Raw genomic sequence first — 21049 nt, 5'->3', positions numbered from 1 at the left:
CTGGATTCATTACAATCAACTGAAATATTGCAAGCCTTTTATTATTTTAATATTGCTGATTATGGCTTACAGTTTAAGATTAAGATTCCCAGAATATTCTAATTTTTTGAGATAGGATATTTGAGTTTTCTTAAACTGTAAGCCATGATCAGCAATATTAAAATAATAAAAGGCTTGCAATATTTCAGTTGATTTGTAATGAATCCAGAATGTATGACATTTTTGCATTACAGAAAATAAAGGACTTTATCACAATATTCTAATTTTCTGAGACAGTCCTGTAGAACCTGGAGGAGATGATAGATGTGCTGCTGGGTCTGTGGTTTGTGTTTGATATCAAGTTAATAAATGAGAGTGAGAGAAGCTTTAAGCCGCAGCGCTTTTTCATTTTTTTTAGTTTGTCTCTGCGCTGCTGAAAAGTCAGCTGGAGCCGTGAGCAGCTATGAAGAGACAGAGCTCCTGGTAGATCTGGTCGTTCCTTATTGTCTAGATTCCTTTTTAATTCTCTCGTCAGCACCAGGTTTATGAACATCTGCACCTCAGAGTTGGATCACCAAACAGACTTTTGCTGCCATTGCCTGTTGAATAAAATGAACCAGAAGCCGCGAGTTGCTCTTTCTCTGATTTCCTCCTCCTGACTCAGACGTCTGACTCCAACCCCCCGACCAATCGGTGGTCTGAAGTGTGATGATGTCAGATTCAGCCGCTTAGATCAGGGATCGGCAACCCAAAATGTTTTAGAGCCATATTGGACCAAAAACACAAAAAACAAATATGTCTGGAGCCGCAAAAAATGAAAAGTCTTGTATCAGCCTTAGAATGAAGACAACACATGCTGCATGTAGCTGTATTAGTTATAACTGGGTACTCTGCTGCAAATGTAGCTAATGTCTTTCCACGTGCCTCTTTTTGTTATTGGACAACTTCTCGCTAGAGAGCAAACATTCAGGCAATGAATGCAAATGATTCGCTCCAAGAAACGTTGAATCCTCTTTTCTCCTCAGTTATTTTTCTCTTTTTCCCCTTCGCAAACAATCCCTTTGGCCGGTTTGTTTCCAGCAGCCACCTGCCTGGCGCCGCCCTGCTGGTAGAAACGTGTGTCACAGGCTCTGACGCAAATCTTTAACAGAAATGTTGAAATTTTGTATTTATTCTGCACATTTTTACAGCATTGAAAAACGTTAAGAATGTTTCTGTCATGTTTGTACACATTAAAACAAAAAATATATTTCCCTCCCCCATCTATTTCAATTTTCAAACATTTTTGAAAAAGCTCCAGGAGCCACTAGGGCGGCGCTAAAGAGCTGCACGCGGCTCTTGAAACACGGGTTGCCGAGCCCCGGCTTAGAACCTCGACAGAGTAGTTACAGAAAAAGTATCTACTCTGCACGTTAGACCCCTAGAGGAGAAGTGCAAAGGCTTGGCGAGTGGAGTCGGGCTGAGTAGATACTAGTGGAAAAGTGCCATAAGAGCGTGAGTGGTGAGGTGATGGTGCAAATAAGTAGACATGTCGACGGTAGAGAAGTCTATCTCTCCTCTGAACAGTTCCCTGGCTCTGGGGGTGGAGAGACCTCTGCTCCCTAACCCTGGAGAGACCTCTGCTCCCTAACCCTGGAGAGACCTCTGCTCCCTAACCCTGGAGAGACCTCTGCTCCCTAACCCTAACCCTGGAGAGACCTCTGCTCCCTAACCCTAACCCTGGAGAGACCTCTGCTCCCTAACCATAACCCTGGAGAGACCTCTGCTCCCTAACCCTAACCCTGGAGAGACATCTGCTCCCTAACCCTGGAGAGACCTCTGCTCCCTAACCCTAACCCTGGAGAGACCTCTGCTCCCTAACCCTAACCCTGGACAGACCTCTGCTCCCTAACCCTGGAGAGACCTCTGCTCCCTAACCCTAACCCTGGAGAGACCTCTGCTCCCTAACCCTAACCCTGGAGAGACCTTTGCTCCCTAACCCCGGAGAGACCTCTGCTCCCTAATCCTAACCCTGGAGAGACCTCTGCTCCCTAACCCTAACCCTGGAGAGACCTCTGCTCCCTAACCCTAACCCTGGAGAGACCTCTGCTCCCTAACCCTAACCCTGGAGAGACCTCTGCTCCCTAACCCTAACCCTGGAGAGACCTCTGCTCCCTAACCCTAACCCTGGAGAGACCTCTGCTCCCTAACCCTGGAGAGACCTCTGCTCCCTAACCCTAACCCTGGAGAGACCTCTGCTCCCTAACCCTGGAGAGACCTCTGCTCCCTAACCCTAACCCTGGAGAGACCTCTGCTCCCTAACCCTAACCCTGGAGAGACCTCTGCTCCCTAACCCTAACCCTGGAAAGACCTCTGCTCCCTAAACCTAACCCTTGAGAGACCTCTGCTCCCTAACCCTGGAGAGACCTCTGCTCCCTAACCCTAACCCTGGAGAGACCTCTGCTCCCTAACCCTAACCCTGGAGAGACCTCTGTTCCCTAACCCTAACCCTTGAGAGACCTCTGCTCCCTAACCCTAACCCTGGAGAGACCTCTGTTCCCTAACCCTAACCCTTGAGAGACCTCTGCTCCCTAACCCTAACCCTGGAGAGACCTCTGCTCCCTAACTCTAACCCTGGAGAGACCTCTGCTCCCTAACCCTAACCCTGGAGAGACCTCTGTTCCCTAACCCTAACCCTTGAGAGACCTCTGCTCCCTAACCCTAACCCTGGAGAGACCTCTGCTCCCTAACCCTAACCCTGGAGAGACCTCTGCTCCCTAACCCTAACCCTGGAGAGACCTCTGCTCCCTAACCCTAACCCTGGAGAGACCTCTGCTCCCTAACCCTAACCCTGGAGAGACCTCTGCTCCCTAAACCTAACCCTTGAGAGACCTCTGCTCCCTAACTCTAACCCTGGAGAGACCTCTGCTCCCTAACCCTAACCCTGGAGAGACCTCTGTTCCCTAACCCTTGAGAGACCTCTGCTCCCTAACCCTAACCCTGGAGAGACCTCTGCTCCCTAACCCTAACCCTAACCCTGGAGAGACCTCTGCTCCCTAACCCTAACCCTGGAGAGACCTCTGCTCCCTAACCCTAACCCTGGAGAGACCTCTGCTCCCTAACCCTGGAGAGACCTCTGCTCCCTAACCCTGGAGAGACCTCTGCTCCCTAACCCTGGAGAGACCTCTGCTCCCTAACCCTAACCCTAACCCGGGAGAGACCTCTGCTCCCTAACCCTAACCCTGGAGAGACCTCTGCTCCCTAACCCTAACCCTAACCCTGGAGAGACCTCTGCTCCCTAACCCTAACCCTGGAGAGACCTCTGCTCCCTAACCCTGGAGAGACCTCTGCTCCCTAACCCTGGAGAGACCTCTGCTCCCTAACCCTAACCCTGGAGAGACCTCTGCTCCCTAACCCCGGAGAGACCTCTGCTCCCTAACCCTAACCCTGGAGAGACCTCTGCTCCCTAACCCTAACCCTGGAGAGACCTCGACTCCCTAACCCTAACCCTGGAGAGACCTCTGCTCCCTAACCCTAACCCTGGAGAGACCTCTGCTCCCTGTGGAACTCCAGTTCTTCAGTTGGAAGCACGTGGAGAGGGAAAAGTAACAGTCCAAGGACATAGCCCTGTGGAACACCATGACTGGAAATGGTGTATGAAGACTTTTAGATTTTAAACCAAGCTGAAGTGATACTTCTAATATCAATAAAAAGCTCAACCTTTACCTGCAGGAGACTGTTGTGATCAGTTGCAGCGTTGAGACAAGTTGAGGACAACTGTAGACAAGTCCACTGTCTGAGGCCCTTCGGAGTGGACTGTGAACTTCGGAGAGGACTGTGAGCTTCGGAGTGGACTGTGAACTTCGGAGTGGACTGGGAACTTCGGAGAGGACTGTGAACTTCGGAGAGGACTGGGAACTTCGGAGAGGACTGTGAACTTCGGAGTGGACTGTGAACTTCGGAGAGGACTGTGAACTTCGGAGAGGACTGTGAGCTTCGGAGTGGACTGTGAACTTCGGAGTGGACTGGGAACTTCGGAGAGGACTGGGAACTTCGGAGAGGACTGTGAACTTCGGAGTGGACTGTGAACTTCGGAGAGGACTGTGAACTTCGGAGTGGACTGGGAACTTCGAAGTGGACTGTGAACTTCGGAGAGGACTGTGAACTTCGGAGAGGACTGGGAACTTCAGAGAGGACTGGGAACTTCGGAGAGGACTGGGACCTTCGGAGTGGACTGTGAACTTCGGAGAGGACTGTGAACTTCGGAGAGGACTGGGAACTTCAGAGAGGACTGGGAACTTCGGAGAGGACTGGGACCTTCGGAGTGGACTGTGAACTTCGGAGAGGACTGGGAACTTCGGAGAGGACTGTGAACTTCGGAGATGACTGTGAACTTCGGAGAGGACTGGGAACTTCGGAGAGGACTGGGAACTTCGGAGAGGACTGTGAACTTCGGAGAGGACTGGGAACTTCGGAGAGGACTGGGAACTTCGGAGAGGACTGGGAACTTCGGAGTGGACTGGGAACTTGCACGAGTGCTGTTTACACATTGGTGCAATCTAAATCCTGACTGGAACCTGCCAAACTAAATCATTTCTGTTCATGGTCGCTGCCTTCCTTTTTTGTTCTCTCTCCCCTTTAAGAACTTTAGAATGACAGATATTGGACATGGTATAATTATAGCTCTCCTGGATCAAGACGAGGTGGATTTATTTTCTTTTTTAAACAATTTAAAAGGAAATACCTGGAACGTTTGGGGGGTACCCTTCCTTCAGGAAATACAGGACTGTCTCAGAAAATTAGAATATTGTGATAAAGTTCTTTATTTTCTGTAATGCAATTAAAAAAACAAAAATGTCATACATTCTGAATTCATTACAAATCAACTGAAATATTGCAAGCCTTTTATTGTTGTAATATTGCTGATTATGGCTTACAGCTTAAGATTAAGATTCCCAGAATATTCTAATTTTTTGAAATAGGATATTTGAGTTTTCTCAAATATCAGTACCAGTTATAGTACCAGTAGTACCAGTAATAGTACCAGTAGTACCAGTTATAGTACCAGTTATTGCTGTATCTGATGGAGAACTGACACAAACCAGAACAGAACTGATGAGCCTGTCTTGTATTAAAATGGTGCATAACTGTTGAACTGAAAACAAGATATTTTTTTACAGACATGGTTGATGTGGTTTTTGTGCTTAAACTTTCATGGATAATTACACCAAGGAAGGTTGTTGATGTAACCTGAGAGAGCTGGGAAAGGATCTGCCATTATTATCATTATTATCAATTAAAGAATTTTGCACGCTTTGAAGCTTTTTATTCCCAGACAACATGAAGCCACTCAGTGCAGCGCGGGATGAATAATCAGCAGGTGATGTGGGCAGATCTCCTGCTCCTGCAGAGTGCTGCTCATGCACAGGTATAAGGGGGACCGGGATCATTGAAGTGGGCGGCCTATTCATCCTCTCACATCAGAGAGCCTGGGGAGATAATAGCTCCACTTCCTCCGGCCGTCTTTGTCTCTGTGAGACTATTCAGCCTCCCAAAGTGGCGCTTCTGATCAAGAGCGTCCAGGCTGGTGTGAAGCCTTTGTTCGGTTCACCTGCACACATCTGAAAACCCTGTCACCTGCAACGGGTTACCATGACGACCTGCACTTTGATGAGTTAACTACGGTGTCCGACAAGGGCCAAACGCACCGCAACGGCCTAATGCGTCTCAGTTAAAGGAGCATGAGGCAGGATTGAGGCAGGATTTATGAAAAAAATTCGTATACGTTTTAAGTTTTCTAGTAATAATGTCAGATGAAGCGTTCCAAACCAAAAAGAATGAGCCCTCTAGTGTATTTCTCCTTTGCCTTGAACAGGCTGTGTGCTGCAAAATGTGCTGCAATTCGGTCCCGAATTTCCCGCACTGTCCTGCGGATGTGACGTCACATGACGCTGCATGTGCGTTCTCCCGTTCTCCCGTGCCGGCTTCACTGTTGGCTGCAGTACCCCCAACGGCCGTCGTGGTGAAGGGTGGCGCTAGCGAGTCTCATTTCTTAAAAGGAGCCTCATGCTCCTTTAAGGAAAACGGCTTCAAGTACAGAAACGAATCAAATTCACAAACTCAAAACGAGGTACAAAAATAGGACCGTGGTGCAAATGAAAAAACCTGCTGCAAAAAACAAAGACAAATGCAGCATCATCAAACGCTGCAAATAGAGAAACGATGCAAAGCACAAAACGATATAAAACAAGCTTTTCGGTCTCTCTCTACATCCCGTGTGTCCGTCCATTGAGCTGTTACACTGAGAGCGCCCCCTGCAGGTTTGGAGCACTTCCGGTTGTAGTGACCGGTTATGAAGCGTTTTACTTTTGAAGATGGTTTCTGGTTTTATATCGTTTTGTGCTTTGCATCGTTTCTCTATTTGCAGCGTTTGATGATGCTGCATTTGTCTTTGTTTTTTGCAGCAGGTTTTTTCATTTGCACCACGTTCCTCTTTTTGTTCCTCGTTTTGAGTTTGTGAATCTGAATCGTTTCTGTACTTGAAGCCGTTTTCCTTAACTGAGACGCATTAGGCCGTTGCAGTGCGTTTGGCCCTTGTCGGCCACCGTAGTTAACAGTCTAATGACTGACCAGCTTGCTACAAGGGTTATTATTTTATATGCTGAAACTATTCAATTATAGCACACAGCTAGTGGTTTATGCTTGCTTTATCTAAATGCCCCATATCCCCCTAGTGATGGATAAGCCCCGAATGCAGGAATAGTGAGGTAGAATTGTCAAATTGGTTTGATTCACCGCACGAATCAGCACAGATTACTTTCTAATCCTGTATTTGACCCGGTCTTTGTACGTTTTGACCGTATAGAAACGTAATTCTTGCCATTGTAAGAATGAGATGTACCTGCTGGATCTACTGCCCTTACTTTATAACAACTGGTGCTTTTTAATATTTTACCTCTTTTCTTATCATTTTATTTGTTATTTATGTTTTAATTGTGTCTTGCCACTTTTAATGTTGATGTAAAGCACTTTGAATGACCTTGTGTTGAATTGTTCTATACAGATAAACCTGCCTTGTCTGCATGTGTCTGCTTTGTTAGTTCTTTTTCATTTTCTTTATTTTTGGATGAGGTGGGACCGTGTAGATTTAAAGGGGAAAAAGGAGCAAGAAAAAAGAAATATTCTTGTAGATTTTTCATAAACCCTTTAGTGGGCACATTTGGTCTTGCAGAGTTTCTACAAACATTTGTATTATGTCTCTTTCTGCAGTTTTGTGTATTTTCAGAGTTTTCAGGTTTCCGTTGTTCAGGGTAATTTTTTCTTATGTATCAGTGTAGATATTGTCTTTATATGTAAGTGTATTTTATTTTGGGTGTTCTGTGTGATTGTAGTTGTTTCATTTCCTCCTTCATGTGTACCTTGAGTCTGTTTTGCACTTTCGTCTCTTTCCATCAGGTTTGTGTTTGTTTCTCTGTGGTTGTTTCTTGTCTCTTTGTTGTATTTCTACTTATCTTGGAATCATATTTATTGTCATTTATATTTGCTTCACTGTGTATTTTTTGCAAAGTTATTTGGGCAGTATTAGAGAACAGAGGATTGCTTGACAAACACAGGCCTGGAGTGTACAGTAAGTGTACAGTAAGTCTTCCTTTCTCACTGTGACTTGCTGATTTCAACCATGCTTTCAGTAAATCGTTAACTACTAGACATAAAACTAGTGTGAGTCACAGTCACCATTTCACTCAGTTATTGATTCATCTGATTGTAGTGGCATTTACAAGAAACTGAGTCACACCAGACATTAAGTGGCCGTTTTTCCAGGAAATGTTTTATTCATTTCCTGTAATATATCAGAATTATTTGAAGTCCAGGATATTCCTCTCTAAACGCCACAATGTAAGTTCAATGGATGAAGGAGTGAAGGTAGAGGGAGAGTATCTCTGGATGAAGGAGTGAAGGTAGAGAGTTAATAGCTCTGGATGAAGGAGTGAAGGTAGAGGGAGATCTGGATGAAGGAGTGAAGGTAGAGGGAGATCTGGATGAAGGAGTGAAGGTAGAGGGAGATCTGGATGAAGGAGTGAAGGTAAAGGGAGATCTGGATGAAGGAGTGAAGGTAGAGGGAGATCTGGATGAAGGAGTGAAGGTAGAGGGAGATCTGGATGAAGGAGTGAAGGTAGAGGGAGATCTGGATGAAGGAGTGAAGGTAGAGGGAGTAGCTCTGGATGGAGGAGTGAAGGTAGAGGGAGTAGCTCTGGATGAAGGAGTGAAGGTAGAGGGAGTAGCTCTGGACCAGACCAGACGTGCTGCTGCATTCTGGGTAATCTGCAGAGGTTTAACTGAGTACTAACGTAGTACTAGTAAGATACGTTCATGGAAGAGTTTGGGACTTTCGTTCTAACAGAGGAGCATTGTTTTGGTGGAGTTTACTGGGATGGAGTCCTGTTCCCCCCATCCTCCTCCTCCCCCAGGAATGGAGGGCTGGAGGTGCAGGAATGAATGAATGAATGAATGAATGAATGAATGAATGAATGAATGAATGAATGAATGAATAGTTTTTTATTAATGTGTCATACACCTCTAAGGTTCAAGCCTATAAGGGCTTACAAGCTATAGAAAAAACCTCCTCTGAAAAACCAATCCAATTTAGCATCATCCTCAGTCCAAAACAACTCAGGTTTACAATCTTGCACTTTCTGAAATAAAAGCTGCCTGGCTTCATCATATAATGGACAATAAAACAAAAAATTAAGTTCATCCTCAACAACATTTAAATCACAAACACATAATCTTTCCTCTTCAGGAACAGAGTTATGCAGGAAGTGCAGACAGAGAGAATGTCTTCCCTTTATCTGCCAGCAGAGGGCAGTGCTGTCCCACAAACCCTGCACCCCGGACTGGAGCTGCCGCACAGTTCAGGCTCACTTTTCTTTTCTTTTCTTTTCTTTTCTTTTCTTTTCTTTTCTTTTCTTTTCTTTACAGTGGGGACCTTTTCCGAAGTATAATTTTTTTTTATTTGACATGCATCCTGAACATGTGAGGAGTCTTTAAAGGCCATATAAGGCAAATACAATGTTAACTTTGATCTGTCCAAATAAGTTCTTCTTTTTGCTTTTTCCAAACGGGCGCGGTACTTAAGACACATTTGAATGCTCTCTCAGCGCACTAGTCACAAGTTATAAAATACAACACTCACTAAACTACACTCGATAAATTAAATTAAATAAAGGTTGGTTCAAGATGGAAGTACATCTTATTCATCACCACTCTCCCTCCCGGGACCTGCGCTCCTCAGACGCTGATCTGCTCTCCATCCCCCGGACCAGACTGTAGTACCGTAATACCGTAGTACTGTAGTACTGTAATACTGTAGTACCGTAGTACTGTAGTACTGTAGTACCGTAGTACTGCTCTCCATCCCCCGGACCAGACTGTAGTACTGTAGTACCGTAGTACTGGAGTACCGTAATACCGTAGTACCGTAGTACTGCTCTCCATCCCCCGGACCAGACTGTAGTACTGTAGTACCGTAGTACCGTAGTACCGTAGTACTGTAGTACTGTAGAACTGCTCTCCATCCCCCGGACCAGACTGAAGACCGTCGGGGACAGAGCCTTCAGTGTTGCTGCCCCCCCTACTGTAGTACTGTATTACTGTAGTACCGTAGTACTGTAGTACTGTTATACTGTAGTACTGTAATACCGTAGTACTCCTCCCTCCCGAACTCAAAACTCACCTTTGCACCCTGGCCTTTCCCCATTAAGTGGAAATACCCCCCCCCCCCCCCCCCCCCCCCACCTCCACCTCCACCTGAAGTGTATCTATGGTGGGAGCAACCCCACCATCCGCGAGACCAGAGGCCGACAAGGAAGAACCCGGAACCCAGGCCACCAGCAACCCCACAGAGGGGAAAGGGGGTGGGAGGCAGCCCCCCCCCCGGCGGCGGCCGAGGCGGGGGGGGGGCTTGGAGTAAGGCCGCAGCACCAGAACGGAGGAAGATGGTGGTGGAGGAAGTACGCCACCAGGAGAGGGCTGGAAGATGGGCCAAGTCAGTCTCTCTTGCCAAACAGGGACAGTGGACACGATGGGACAATGTGGAGAGGAACAAGATCAGCTGGAAGGACATGTGGGCCATGGAAGCAAGGCAGTTGAGCTTCATCATCAGAGCTACTTATGACGTCCTTCCAACACAGCTAACCCTCACCAGTGGTACGGTGAAGACCCAGGGTGTGCCCTTTGTTCCACGCCAGCCACCCTCAGGCACATTCTCTCAGGGTGCAAAACCAATCTCGCCCAAGGACGCTACACGTGGCATCACAACCAAGTCCTGAAGATCTTGGCATCTACCCTGGAGGACAAACGAGCTGCCACCAACTCCCTATCGGCATCAGCACCCAACCACCATGAGACAACTACCTTTGTCTGTGAGGGGGCAAAGATTACCAGGAGCTGCTCAACACCATCTGAGCGAGGCCAGCTACGGTTGGCCCGTGACTGGAAGATGCTGGCTGATGTTGGCCGACAGCTGGTGTTTCCTACAGAGATTGCTACAACCACCCTGAGACCTGACTTGGTTCTCTGGTCCCCCTCACAAAAAAAGGTGTACATCGTTGAGCTAACTGTACCCTGGGAGGACGCAGTGGATGAGGCTTATGAGCGAAAACACCTACGCTATGCTGATCTCGCTGCTGAAGCACAACATCGCGGCTGGAACACTGAAGTCCGCTCAGTGGAGGTGGGGTGCAGAGGGTTTTGTGGCAAAATCTACCACCAGACTGTCTGCAGATCTGGGAATCAGAGGCCAAAGCCTGCGTTCAGCCATCAAAGCTGCATCGGAAGCAGCCGAAAGAAGCAGCCAGTGGCTCTTTATGAGGAGGAAAGATCCCAGCTGGGCCCCAAAGTAGCCAACCAGAAGGTATGCGGTCAGCCTAGGCCTGACTCAGGGAAAAGGACGCCCCTGCCATGCACAGTCCCTTGAGAGGTCAGTCACTCTCATGGCGAATTAGGATTGACGCAAGTTTAGGGCTGATCACCCTGAGCTGGCCACCCTGAGAGGGTGTATAGTGTGGCCGAAACACCCCATGACCTGGAGGAACACTACTGATGATGTGTCCTAAATTAAAACCTCACCTCACCCCCCCCACCCTTGCAACAATCATTCAACATTAACACGACACACACACACTCTCATGCTTGTGCCTGCACAAAGGAAATTGACATCTTATCCTGTGTTTCATAAAACAAAATATATATACCCATACATACGCATACACCCATACATACCTACATATCAGTATATATATATATATATGTATATATATATATACATATATATATATATATATATATATATATATATATATATATATATATATATATATATATATATATATATATATATATGTATATATATACACCATTTATACACATGCATACATACACATATAATTATCCCATTTCTGTACATAAATATACACAGATCTACCATTCACCCAATAGTGTTATATCAGGCCCCTAAAAGCCGCTAAACCCCTTCCTCTTTGTACCTTGTGAAAATCATGTTTTTATATTTGTTTTTTAAACTGGTTAATGTTTGGACATTGTTTTAATTCTGAATCCATTCAGTTCCATAGTTTAACTCCACTGACTGATATAGAAAAGTATTATTATTATTACAGAGGGAAAGCAGGCCATTTTGTTACCCGCTACACGAGAAATCAGTTAAAGCTGACAGCAAAGTGACAGCTCGCCCCGGCCAAGGCTGCACCCGTAACCTTTAGTCGTGTATTGACTCTGCTTGAGATCTGCCGTGTGATTGGCCGGCCGCTCAGAGAATGTGCACTGACTCGTGGCCGGCACTCACCCGCTGACCTTTAGCCATCATTCCACTCTCAGACGGTAAACACCGACGTGCTTCCCGTAAAGGCCTGGGGTTTGATCAGTCCCACGTCTCCAAACCAGACCTGACTTCTCCCACGGATCTGGTTCTGTCAGTGGGGACGCTGGACGGGAGGAATGCGGGGGAGGTCAGAGGTCAACGGTAACGCTGCAGGAAGACTCTCCCATTCTAATTAGCCAAATCCGGGTTCCTGTTCTGGAAAGGTTGGAGCTACAAAATGTTTCAGCTCAGATGGGGAAGCGTGCAGCTTCATGATGGGAGCAGTCACAGCACACACCTCTCACCTGTGAGCTTTAACCCTCCATGACGCCCTCCACCTACACATGCCATGGGTTTCAGTATCATTATTATTACTTTTTCTGGTTTCATACTACACATTTGAAGCCTGTATGAAGTAAGATTTAAATTACATTTTAAAAAAGATACAAAGAAACATTCTATTCAAAATACAGATGCGAATAAACATGTAGATATGTACATTTATTAATATATGTAGATATATAGATGTATATTATGGATATACGGTATATGTATATAGATATATTGAGGTATATTATACGTACAGTATTTGTGTATCTATATCTCTATTAATATATACTGATTTATAGTTATGCAGGACTGTGTCAGAAAATTAGAATATTGTGATAAAGTCCTTTATTTTCTGTAATGCAAAAATGTCATACATTCTATTCAATTCAATTCAATTTTATTTATATAGCGTCTAATACAACAGAGTTGTCTCTAGACGCTTTCCAGAGACCCATACCTAGAACATAAACCCCCGAGCAGTTATTACATAAACAATGGCAGGTAAAAACTCCCCTAGTGGGAGAAAAACCTTAAGCCAAACAGTGGATTCTGGATTCATTACAAATCAACTGAAATATTGCAAGCCTTTTATTATTTTAATATTGATGATCATGGTTTACAGCTTAAGAAAACTCAAATATCCTATCTCAAAAAATTAGAATATTCTGGAAATCTTAATCTTAAACTGTAAACCATAATCAGCAATATTAAAATAATTAAAGGCTTGCAATATTTCAGTTGATTTGTAATGAATCCAGAATGTATGACATGTTTGTTTTTTTAAATTGCATTACAGAAAATAAAGAACTTTATCACAATATTCTAATTTTCTGAGACAGTCCTGTATGTAGATATGTCGATATATAGATTTATAGTAATTTGTATGTATATAATTGGAGGTAAATATATGAACCAGTATATGTAGCATATTCAATTTCAATTCAATTCAATTTTATTTATATAGCGTCTAATACAACAGAGTTGTCTCTAGACGCTTTACAGAGACCCAGAACATGAACATGACCCCCGAGCAGTTATTACAGCTGTATATCTACTCTTATATAGTTATTCAAGTATATTGTTATACAATTGTCAATTGTTCTCTATTATATTGTAGTATTATAGTAAAGTAATGATAATGTAATACTATGCATTATAATTACTTGTATTAGTACATACATACATACATAGTAGCACAACTAAAGGCCAACACACGGCCAAAGTTCTGGGGGCCGACCTCGGGACTGGGCAGACCGGCGAGACAGGTCGGGGGGTCGTCCACGAGGCCTAGGCTTGGGCCTTGGCGGGGCTTGAATCTTGACTTGGCGGGGAACATAGGATACGAGGAGCCGGCTGAGGGGAACCCGGGTCCTTGGTGCTGGCTGAGGGGGGTCCGGGACCATCACCGGAGCAGGGGCTGATGCGTCCGGGACCACCACCACCGACGACGTGCCCAAGACCACTGCGAACAGCGGCTAGCTGGGGCCGGCGTCGACGCCGTCGTCGGCGTTGCTCCAGAGCCTGAATGCTCCGGGGCCCACCCCGAGCCAGGCGTGTTCCCCAGAAGGGGGATTCCAGCTCATCCGGGGATTCCAGCTCATCCGGGGATTCCAGCTCATCCGGGGATTCCAGCTCATCCAGGGATTCCAGCTCATCCGGGGGTTCCAGCTCATCCGGGTGCCGCCATCCAGGAATCGTGAGTTCCGCCTCCCGGTACACGATGTCCCAGAAGGCAGAACTCTCTCCTGCTGGGTCCATCCTGGTGGTTCTGTTCTGTCAGGGTGGTGTGGTGAGGACCCAGATGCAGGCCCTGACAATATCAGTAGCCGATTACTTTTAAACTGTGCTGAACAGCTGGGTTTTATTTTTAACTATATTTTTCATTTATCCTTGTCCCAGCAGAAAGTGCCTGACTTGTGGAAACAGTCTACTATTGCACCTGCTGCAAAATCCAAACATCCTAAATCATTAAATGACTTCAGACCGATATCCTTGACTTCACTAGTTATGAAGTCTTTTGAAAAGCTTATCAAAGCTGAACTGATGAAAGTCACTAATAATTTGATTGACCCATTGCAGTTTGTGTACAGGTCCAAAAGGGGGGTCCAGGACGCCACCATAACTTTGCTAAACTACATCTTTAAGCACCTTGAGAGTTCCAATAATCATGCCAGACTGATGTTTGTCGATTTCTCATCCGCCTTCAATTCAAAACAACTTTGGTCTGAAAGACAGTATTGTTGGCTGGATCTTAGACTTTCTGACTTGTAGAACGCAAAGAGTCAGAGTAAACGGGCAGCTCTCTGACCTATCCGTAACATCAACTGGCTCACCTCAAGGATGCGTCCTTTCTCCTCTGTTGTACAAACTGTATACAAATGACTGCTGTAGCACTTTAGAAAAGTGTCATATACTGAAGTTCGCAGATGACACTGTTCTAGTGAGCCTGCTGAAAAGTACTGAGACTTCACATGGTTCTGTGTTTGAATACTTTTGAAAATGGTGTGAGGAATCTTTTTTATCTTTGAATATCTTAAAGACAAATGATAAGTGTATGGATTTCAGACGCGTGCAGCTTCTCCTGTAAGTAAAGTGATTGAGGGTGAAGAAGTTGAAATTGTTGAGTCCTATAAATATTTAGGCACTATTATTGACAACAAACTGTCATTTGGAAAAAAATTCAGACTCAATATATAAGAAAAGCCAGCAGCATCTTTTTTGTCTTCGAAAACCTTCTAAATTCCAGGTGGATTCTTCCCTGATGTCTATTTTTTATCGTTCTTTTACCGAATCTGTTATCACTTTTTCTTTCATTTGTTGGTTTCAATCTTTGAAGGTCAAAGACAGAAATTTGATCAATAAGGTTGTCAGTCTAAGCAGTAAAATCATTGGGTCGGCTCAACAAACTTTACAAGAACTTTATAACAAACAGCTGATCAAGAAGGCAAACTCCGTATTGTCTGATTCTCACATCCCTTACATCAACAGTTTCAGTTTCTACATCAGTTACTGCTTAGACTAACAGATACAAACACTCCTTTGTTCCTCCGCTATTGTTCTTTTAAATGCAGGAAGGAAAAGGTAGTGGGTGAAAAGGTAATTATTGTAATTTATTATGTATATTTTATGTATATTTACCCATTGTGTGCTTCTCTTGTCGCGAAACTAATCGCCCCCTTGGGGACAAATAAAGTCATTGATTGATTGATTGATTGATTGATTGATTGATTGATTGATTGATTGATTGATTGATTGGAGAGCGAGAGGCAGGAGTTCAACAAAAATGGTTTATTTAAAAAAAAAAAAGGCAAGAACCAAAAATGCTGCAGAGCAGGATCAACCAAAAACACCAGAGCAAAACCTGAAAACTTGGCAGGACACATGGAGGAAGGAAACAGGACGGAACCACCAGGAGCAAGGGAAAGACAAGACCAGATATACACAAGGGGGTAACGAGACACAGGTGTGAACAATCAGGCAGATGGAAGACAGGCGGGGCAAAACAGAAACACAAACTGGGGGAAATGTCAAACACTGACAAAATCAAATCTCCACTGGCAACACTGAGAGACGCAGCTCTGTCAGGAAAATGCAGTTTATTAAACAATGTTATGATGACGCCTTCACAAAAATGGTTTTGCTTTAACGAGAAATCCATGATGAAAAAGTAGCTAAATGTGTCATTTTACATTTTATTGATCTAAAAATTAAAACAAAGCATTTTTATTTTGGGATTTCCAATTAGAACTTTTAATCCGTAGTAAATGCATTCATTGAAATAACCTAGAGCAATTAGGTCAAAGTTTGTTGATCTTACTTTTTATCTCTCATCATTTTTAACACGAATATAGTAGGATTGTTAAGTCATTGCAATCTTATAATGAATCAAGGTTTTTTTTTTGTGTAGTGGATGGTTCAGACTTTATGAGAATAAAAGCAATAACACAGGTGGATTGGTGCTGCATCTCTCCCTAACTGCAGCCCTTCATTATTCTGTCATTATTCTGTCATTATTCTGTCATTATTGTGGGACTTGTGCATTAATGAGTGACAGCGCTGTTGCAGGAGAACCAGCCACTATCCATCAATGACATTCTGGACTAACACGTGTGGATAGTTGCGACACTGGGGTCATGTCAAGATAAACACAATAAAAGCGGATATGTGCTCCTTTTACCTTCAAAATAAAAGTACAAAATGAACAACTGCAAAGCCAGTTCAATATATGCCAAAACATCAGCAATGATTTTAGAGACTCAATAGTTGCCATCCATCAATATGGAAAGGATTATTATTATTATTATTATTATTATTATTATTATTATTTATTATTATTATTATTATTATTATTATTATTATTATTACTATTACTATTACTATTACTATTATTATTATTATTATTATTATTATAATTATTATAATTAAGGCTCCTACCAGGTAATTTAGAGTCCGTCATGGGGAGAAAGATTATTCCAAGTGAAAGACATTCAAGATAATGGTCAGTTTTCCCAGGTGTTGATATTACAGCAGGTTCACCCCAACGTCAGACTGCGTAATGTTTAGAAAAATTGCAACAAAAAAAAAGAAAATAAAGACAGAAAATGAGTAAATTAAAAGATAAAAATCTCAATGTACAGATTTCACTTCACTTCAAAGGGTCCATCCATTCATCCATTTTCTATACTCGTTTTCAGAGGGTTTATTAGAACGGTGGTCAGAGAAAGCTCTTCATGGTAGCAGAGATGAGCTTTCCAAAGCTGCATCTGTGCAAACCAGAACATGAGACTGCAGTAGAGATGTTTGGCCACAACACACACTGCCACATTCAGAAATATATGTGTATATGTATGTATTTATATATATAAAATAGCTGTAAATCAATGAATGTGTAGAAATACTGAGACATCACTGGAAGTGCTGCTTCATCAGCGCTCACCTACAAGGCTGTGATCAATTGTCGGGGCATGGTGGTGCAGCAGGTAGTGCAGCCGTCTCACAGCTAGAAGGTCCTGGGTTCGATTCCAGCCGGGGACGCTGTGGGCACTGAAGTGCGTGTTAAGGCTGAATTAAGGTTCTGCGTCAAAGCAATGCAGAGCACACTGCCGTCACCGTGACACCGTCGTGAACCCTTCAGACTTCTCCGTCACTCCATTTCATCGCGGTGCAATACCCCCCCAGAGCGCTAGTTAGCGATCTTTTCCTGAATGGTTTATCCAACTTTTTCCAGTCACAGTGAATCAAAGAGAAAATCACACATAAACGAAGAAAAGAGCGCTGAAAGTTCACGACTGCTTCAAACCGGAACCCGGAAATGCGTTGCTACCAAGAGAACCAATCACAGCCCTCTGGTTTGCGTTTGGTCTGCGTCGCCTCCACGCGTACAATTTTCGGGAGGTGCAGGTCAGTGACGGCGTCAGTGACGGCGTGTGGTCTGCGTCGACGCGTACCACACACCGTAGGTAAGGCGTCGTTTTGACGCAGAACCATAACTCAAGCTTTAGTTCCCCCATGACTTCAGCACCCACACCCTGGGTGGGGTTGGTGAAAGGATCTTTCTGTGTGGAGTTTGCACGTTCTCCCCATGTTCCCTTGGGTAGCAAGGTGAGCTTCCCTCACAAAAACATGCAACAGTCCTGGGCTCTACTGCCCCCTCTGGCCAACCGGGGAACAGATGGGGTGGGGAGGATCCGGCCGGAATAACGTGATCCTTCCACGCGCCACGTCCGGCCGGATTATTCCTGGTTCTACAAGTTTATCCTACTGAATCATGGACACACACCCATGCACACACACACGCACGCACACAAGAATACACCTGAAATCTCTAAATTAAAAGTAACTTAAGAAAAGACACACACACCCATGCACACATACACACACACACACACACACACACACGTACACACACACACGCACGCACGCACGCACGCACACATCCACGCATACTTGTTAATAATATAGTAATAGTCAGATTTTCGTGGATTTTATTCTATTTCATCCTATTCCATTTTTCCTCCGACCCCAGATGTAACATTTGAAGGTTAATCATCTTCAGTCATGAGCAGAGCTTTTATTGTGAAACTTATGACCGGAAACACAATTGTCAGCTGCTGCATGACAATTTATGGGAATCGGTGAAAATCCCAGGATTTTGGGCAGAGAGGGGTTAACAAAGCGTCTGGAAATGCGCCGTGCAGCCGGCATATAAATCTCCCTCTACCCGGGGACGGAGCTCCGAGTCCGGGAACTGAAGTCCCGCAGCCCCGCAGGGCGCACGGACAGCCGCCCCGCAGCCCCGCAGCAGCCCCGCAGCAGCCCCGCAGCAGCCCCGCAGCAGCCCCGCAGCAGCCCCGCAGCAGCCCCGCAGCAGCCCCGCAGCAGCCCCGCAGCAGCCCCGCAGCAGCCCCGCAGCAGCCCCGCAGCAGCCCCGCAGCAGCCCCGCAGCAGCCCCGCAGCAGCCCCGGAGCGCAGGGCGCACGGACAGCCGCCCCGGAGCGGGCAGCCCCGGCAGCCCGAGCCCCGTTCTTCCCTGCGGGACATGTTGCGGGGTCGGCCGGCACCCCCCCCGGTCCCCCGGCCAGTGAGCATGTAGAGCCGCGTCCCCCGCGCAGATGACGGAGCCCGGCCCGGCTCTCTGCTCCAGGTCCAGGGCCAGGATGAGGAAGCAGCCGGTGAGCCCCGCGGTGCTGGTCCTGGCTCTGGGAGGTTTCCTCATGGCCGTCTTCTACTTCAGCAGCAGCCTGAAGCCAGGTGAGTTCACCCAGCTCTCATCTGCATTCATTCATTTATGTATTCATTTATTTATTTATTTATTTATTTATATGAACAATGATAAAACAGTAATTATATTAACAATACAAGGACAAATAATTGTGCAGGAGAGGAAAAAAAAAAATCCTCCCCCTCAATATCAAAATCAGAAAAACAAATCAATCAATAGAAAAATAAAAGAAAGGAAAAAAGAAAATGTAAAAGAAACAAAGAAAAACACAATAAACACAAACAAAAAATATCCATAAAATGGCGATTTCGTTTCAATTAGAATAGCCTATTAATTTAGCCCAGATAAGAGATTCCCCACCAAGCTGGTCCTAAACATTTTTAAGGATGATGCTAACTTAAGAGACCTATCTAAAGAGTTCCAGAGTTGAGGGCCATGACATTTGATAAAGGATTTGTGACTGGAGGTAAAAGACAAAGAGGTAAATGAAAGTTCTTCCACCTCTAACTGAATAAGAGTGAATATCTGATGATAACAGAAAAAAATGACAAAAAGTGCCTGGAATGTCTTGTTTGGAATGATCAGATGAACAGTCAGCCTCCAGGTCACATCTCCAAACAAAGTGTCTCATTTCCTCACTGTTGTGGTCACAGATCAGCAGTTCTTCAGTCACTCCATCAACTCAATGATAACACTCATCTCTGTGTCTCACCTGAGGGATTACCAAATACATGTGGCTTAAGAAATGTCTATAAAGGATCTATAAAGAGATATCTATCATGTATCTGCAGGTGTGTGTGTGTATAATGTATACACACATACACATTTTTTCCTACAGTAGATCGGCTGTCATTTTGTTTATATGGACGTTCATGGGATTCAAGGAAATATTCCTCCCACCTCCTGCACTTTTCCAACCATGTGGCAGACTGAAATATTCAAGCAGGTCAGACTGAGGTGCTCAGGACCATTGCATGGATTTCTGTCTGCATTTAGTGATTGTCACACTGCATAAGTGTGAGGGAACTACTCTGCTGTCTCAGCCCACGTTGGAAGGAGAAGGAGCGGTGCCACTGCCACACTACACTGCCTTTACATACTTGTTTTCCATGTAAACCTCAATTCTGAATTAATATTTCCATGTAAACTCGAAGAAAAATAGTTTAATTCTGAATTAAAAAACATAATTTAACTGTGGCCATTGATTAGCAGAGTGTTCCCTGTGATGTGTGGAGGGACGTTGGGAGTAGCTGCTGCTGGCTGGTGAACCCAGGTCCCTCTCTGCTGCAAACACAAAAGGCTCATTCACACATGCTGGTGATTCCAGGAGCCCGAAAAGTGTATACTCCCTGCTCTGGGAGAGAAGAGCCCGTTTATAGGTGATCCATGAAAGACCTGTCTCATCCAGGGAGTGCCATGCCTTCCCGCTGTCAGTGCCCTGCTGCTCTGTCCAGGGAGGCATGTGGCTGTTCTTAGAGGTATAGAAGGTAAAAGAAAAGCTTAAATCAGGAGGAGTGTTGCACGGTTTTATCAGTGCATTCCAGGAGTTCCTGTGTGCTGACATTTCATTTCTGTTTTAAACGGACCACACATCCCTGCGGTCGAGGAGACACTGAAGATTACACGATGAAGATTACGTTGAACTTTTCTGTTGAAGCATTGGAGCACAATTTAATTTGTTCACAGAAAGAAAATCTGACTATTTGGTTATTTTTTGTGGCTAATAGAGGGTCTGCATCCCTCACTTCCCCACTGGACCAGCCCCCTTACTCTCACTGAGTGGCAAAAACAGCTGCAACTAGTGGAGAACACGGGATAACAGCAGATTATCGGCTTAAATTAAAGTCAGTTGGACTTGACAGTGACCCGTACAGTTACCCCAAGAACCAGTGGTCCATGGACATTAATATTTGGTACAGTTACCCCAAGAACCAGTGGTCCATGGACATTAATATTTGGTACAGTTACCAAGAACCAGTGGTCCATGGACATTAATATTTGGTACAGTTACCAAGAACCAGTGGTCCATGGACATTAATATTTGGTACAGTTACCCCAAGAACCAGTGGTCCATGGACATTAATATTTGGACACCAATCCAGTTTCCTGATATTTACATATACTTAATTTCTACGCCGGGGAAATACATGAAGCAAAGCTTGAAG

At 44.8% G+C, this 21049-nt stretch overlaps 1 protein-coding gene across 1 annotated transcript in view; it reads left to right on the top strand.

Annotated features, from left to right (window-relative positions):
- The first annotated feature begins 18288 nt into the window (after positions 1-18288).
- The window catches only part of LOC133449599 (carbohydrate sulfotransferase 11-like), a 39702-nt gene continuing 36941 nt past the window's right edge, over positions 18289-21049 (top strand). The window contains exon 1 of the mRNA XM_061728770.1: positions 18289-18913. Coding sequence (XP_061584754.1) covers positions 18775-18913 — 139 coding nt within the window. The 5' untranslated portion in view covers positions 18289-18774. The remainder of the gene's footprint in view (positions 18914-21049) is intronic.

The sequence above is a fragment of the Cololabis saira genome, chromosome 8 (genome assembly GCF_033807715.1).
Source record: "Cololabis saira isolate AMF1-May2022 chromosome 8, fColSai1.1, whole genome shotgun sequence".
NCBI lineage: Eukaryota > Metazoa > Chordata > Actinopteri > Beloniformes > Belonidae > Cololabis > Cololabis saira.
Note: the sequence above shows the minus strand (reverse complement) of the source record. Positions and strands in the feature narration are given on the sequence as shown.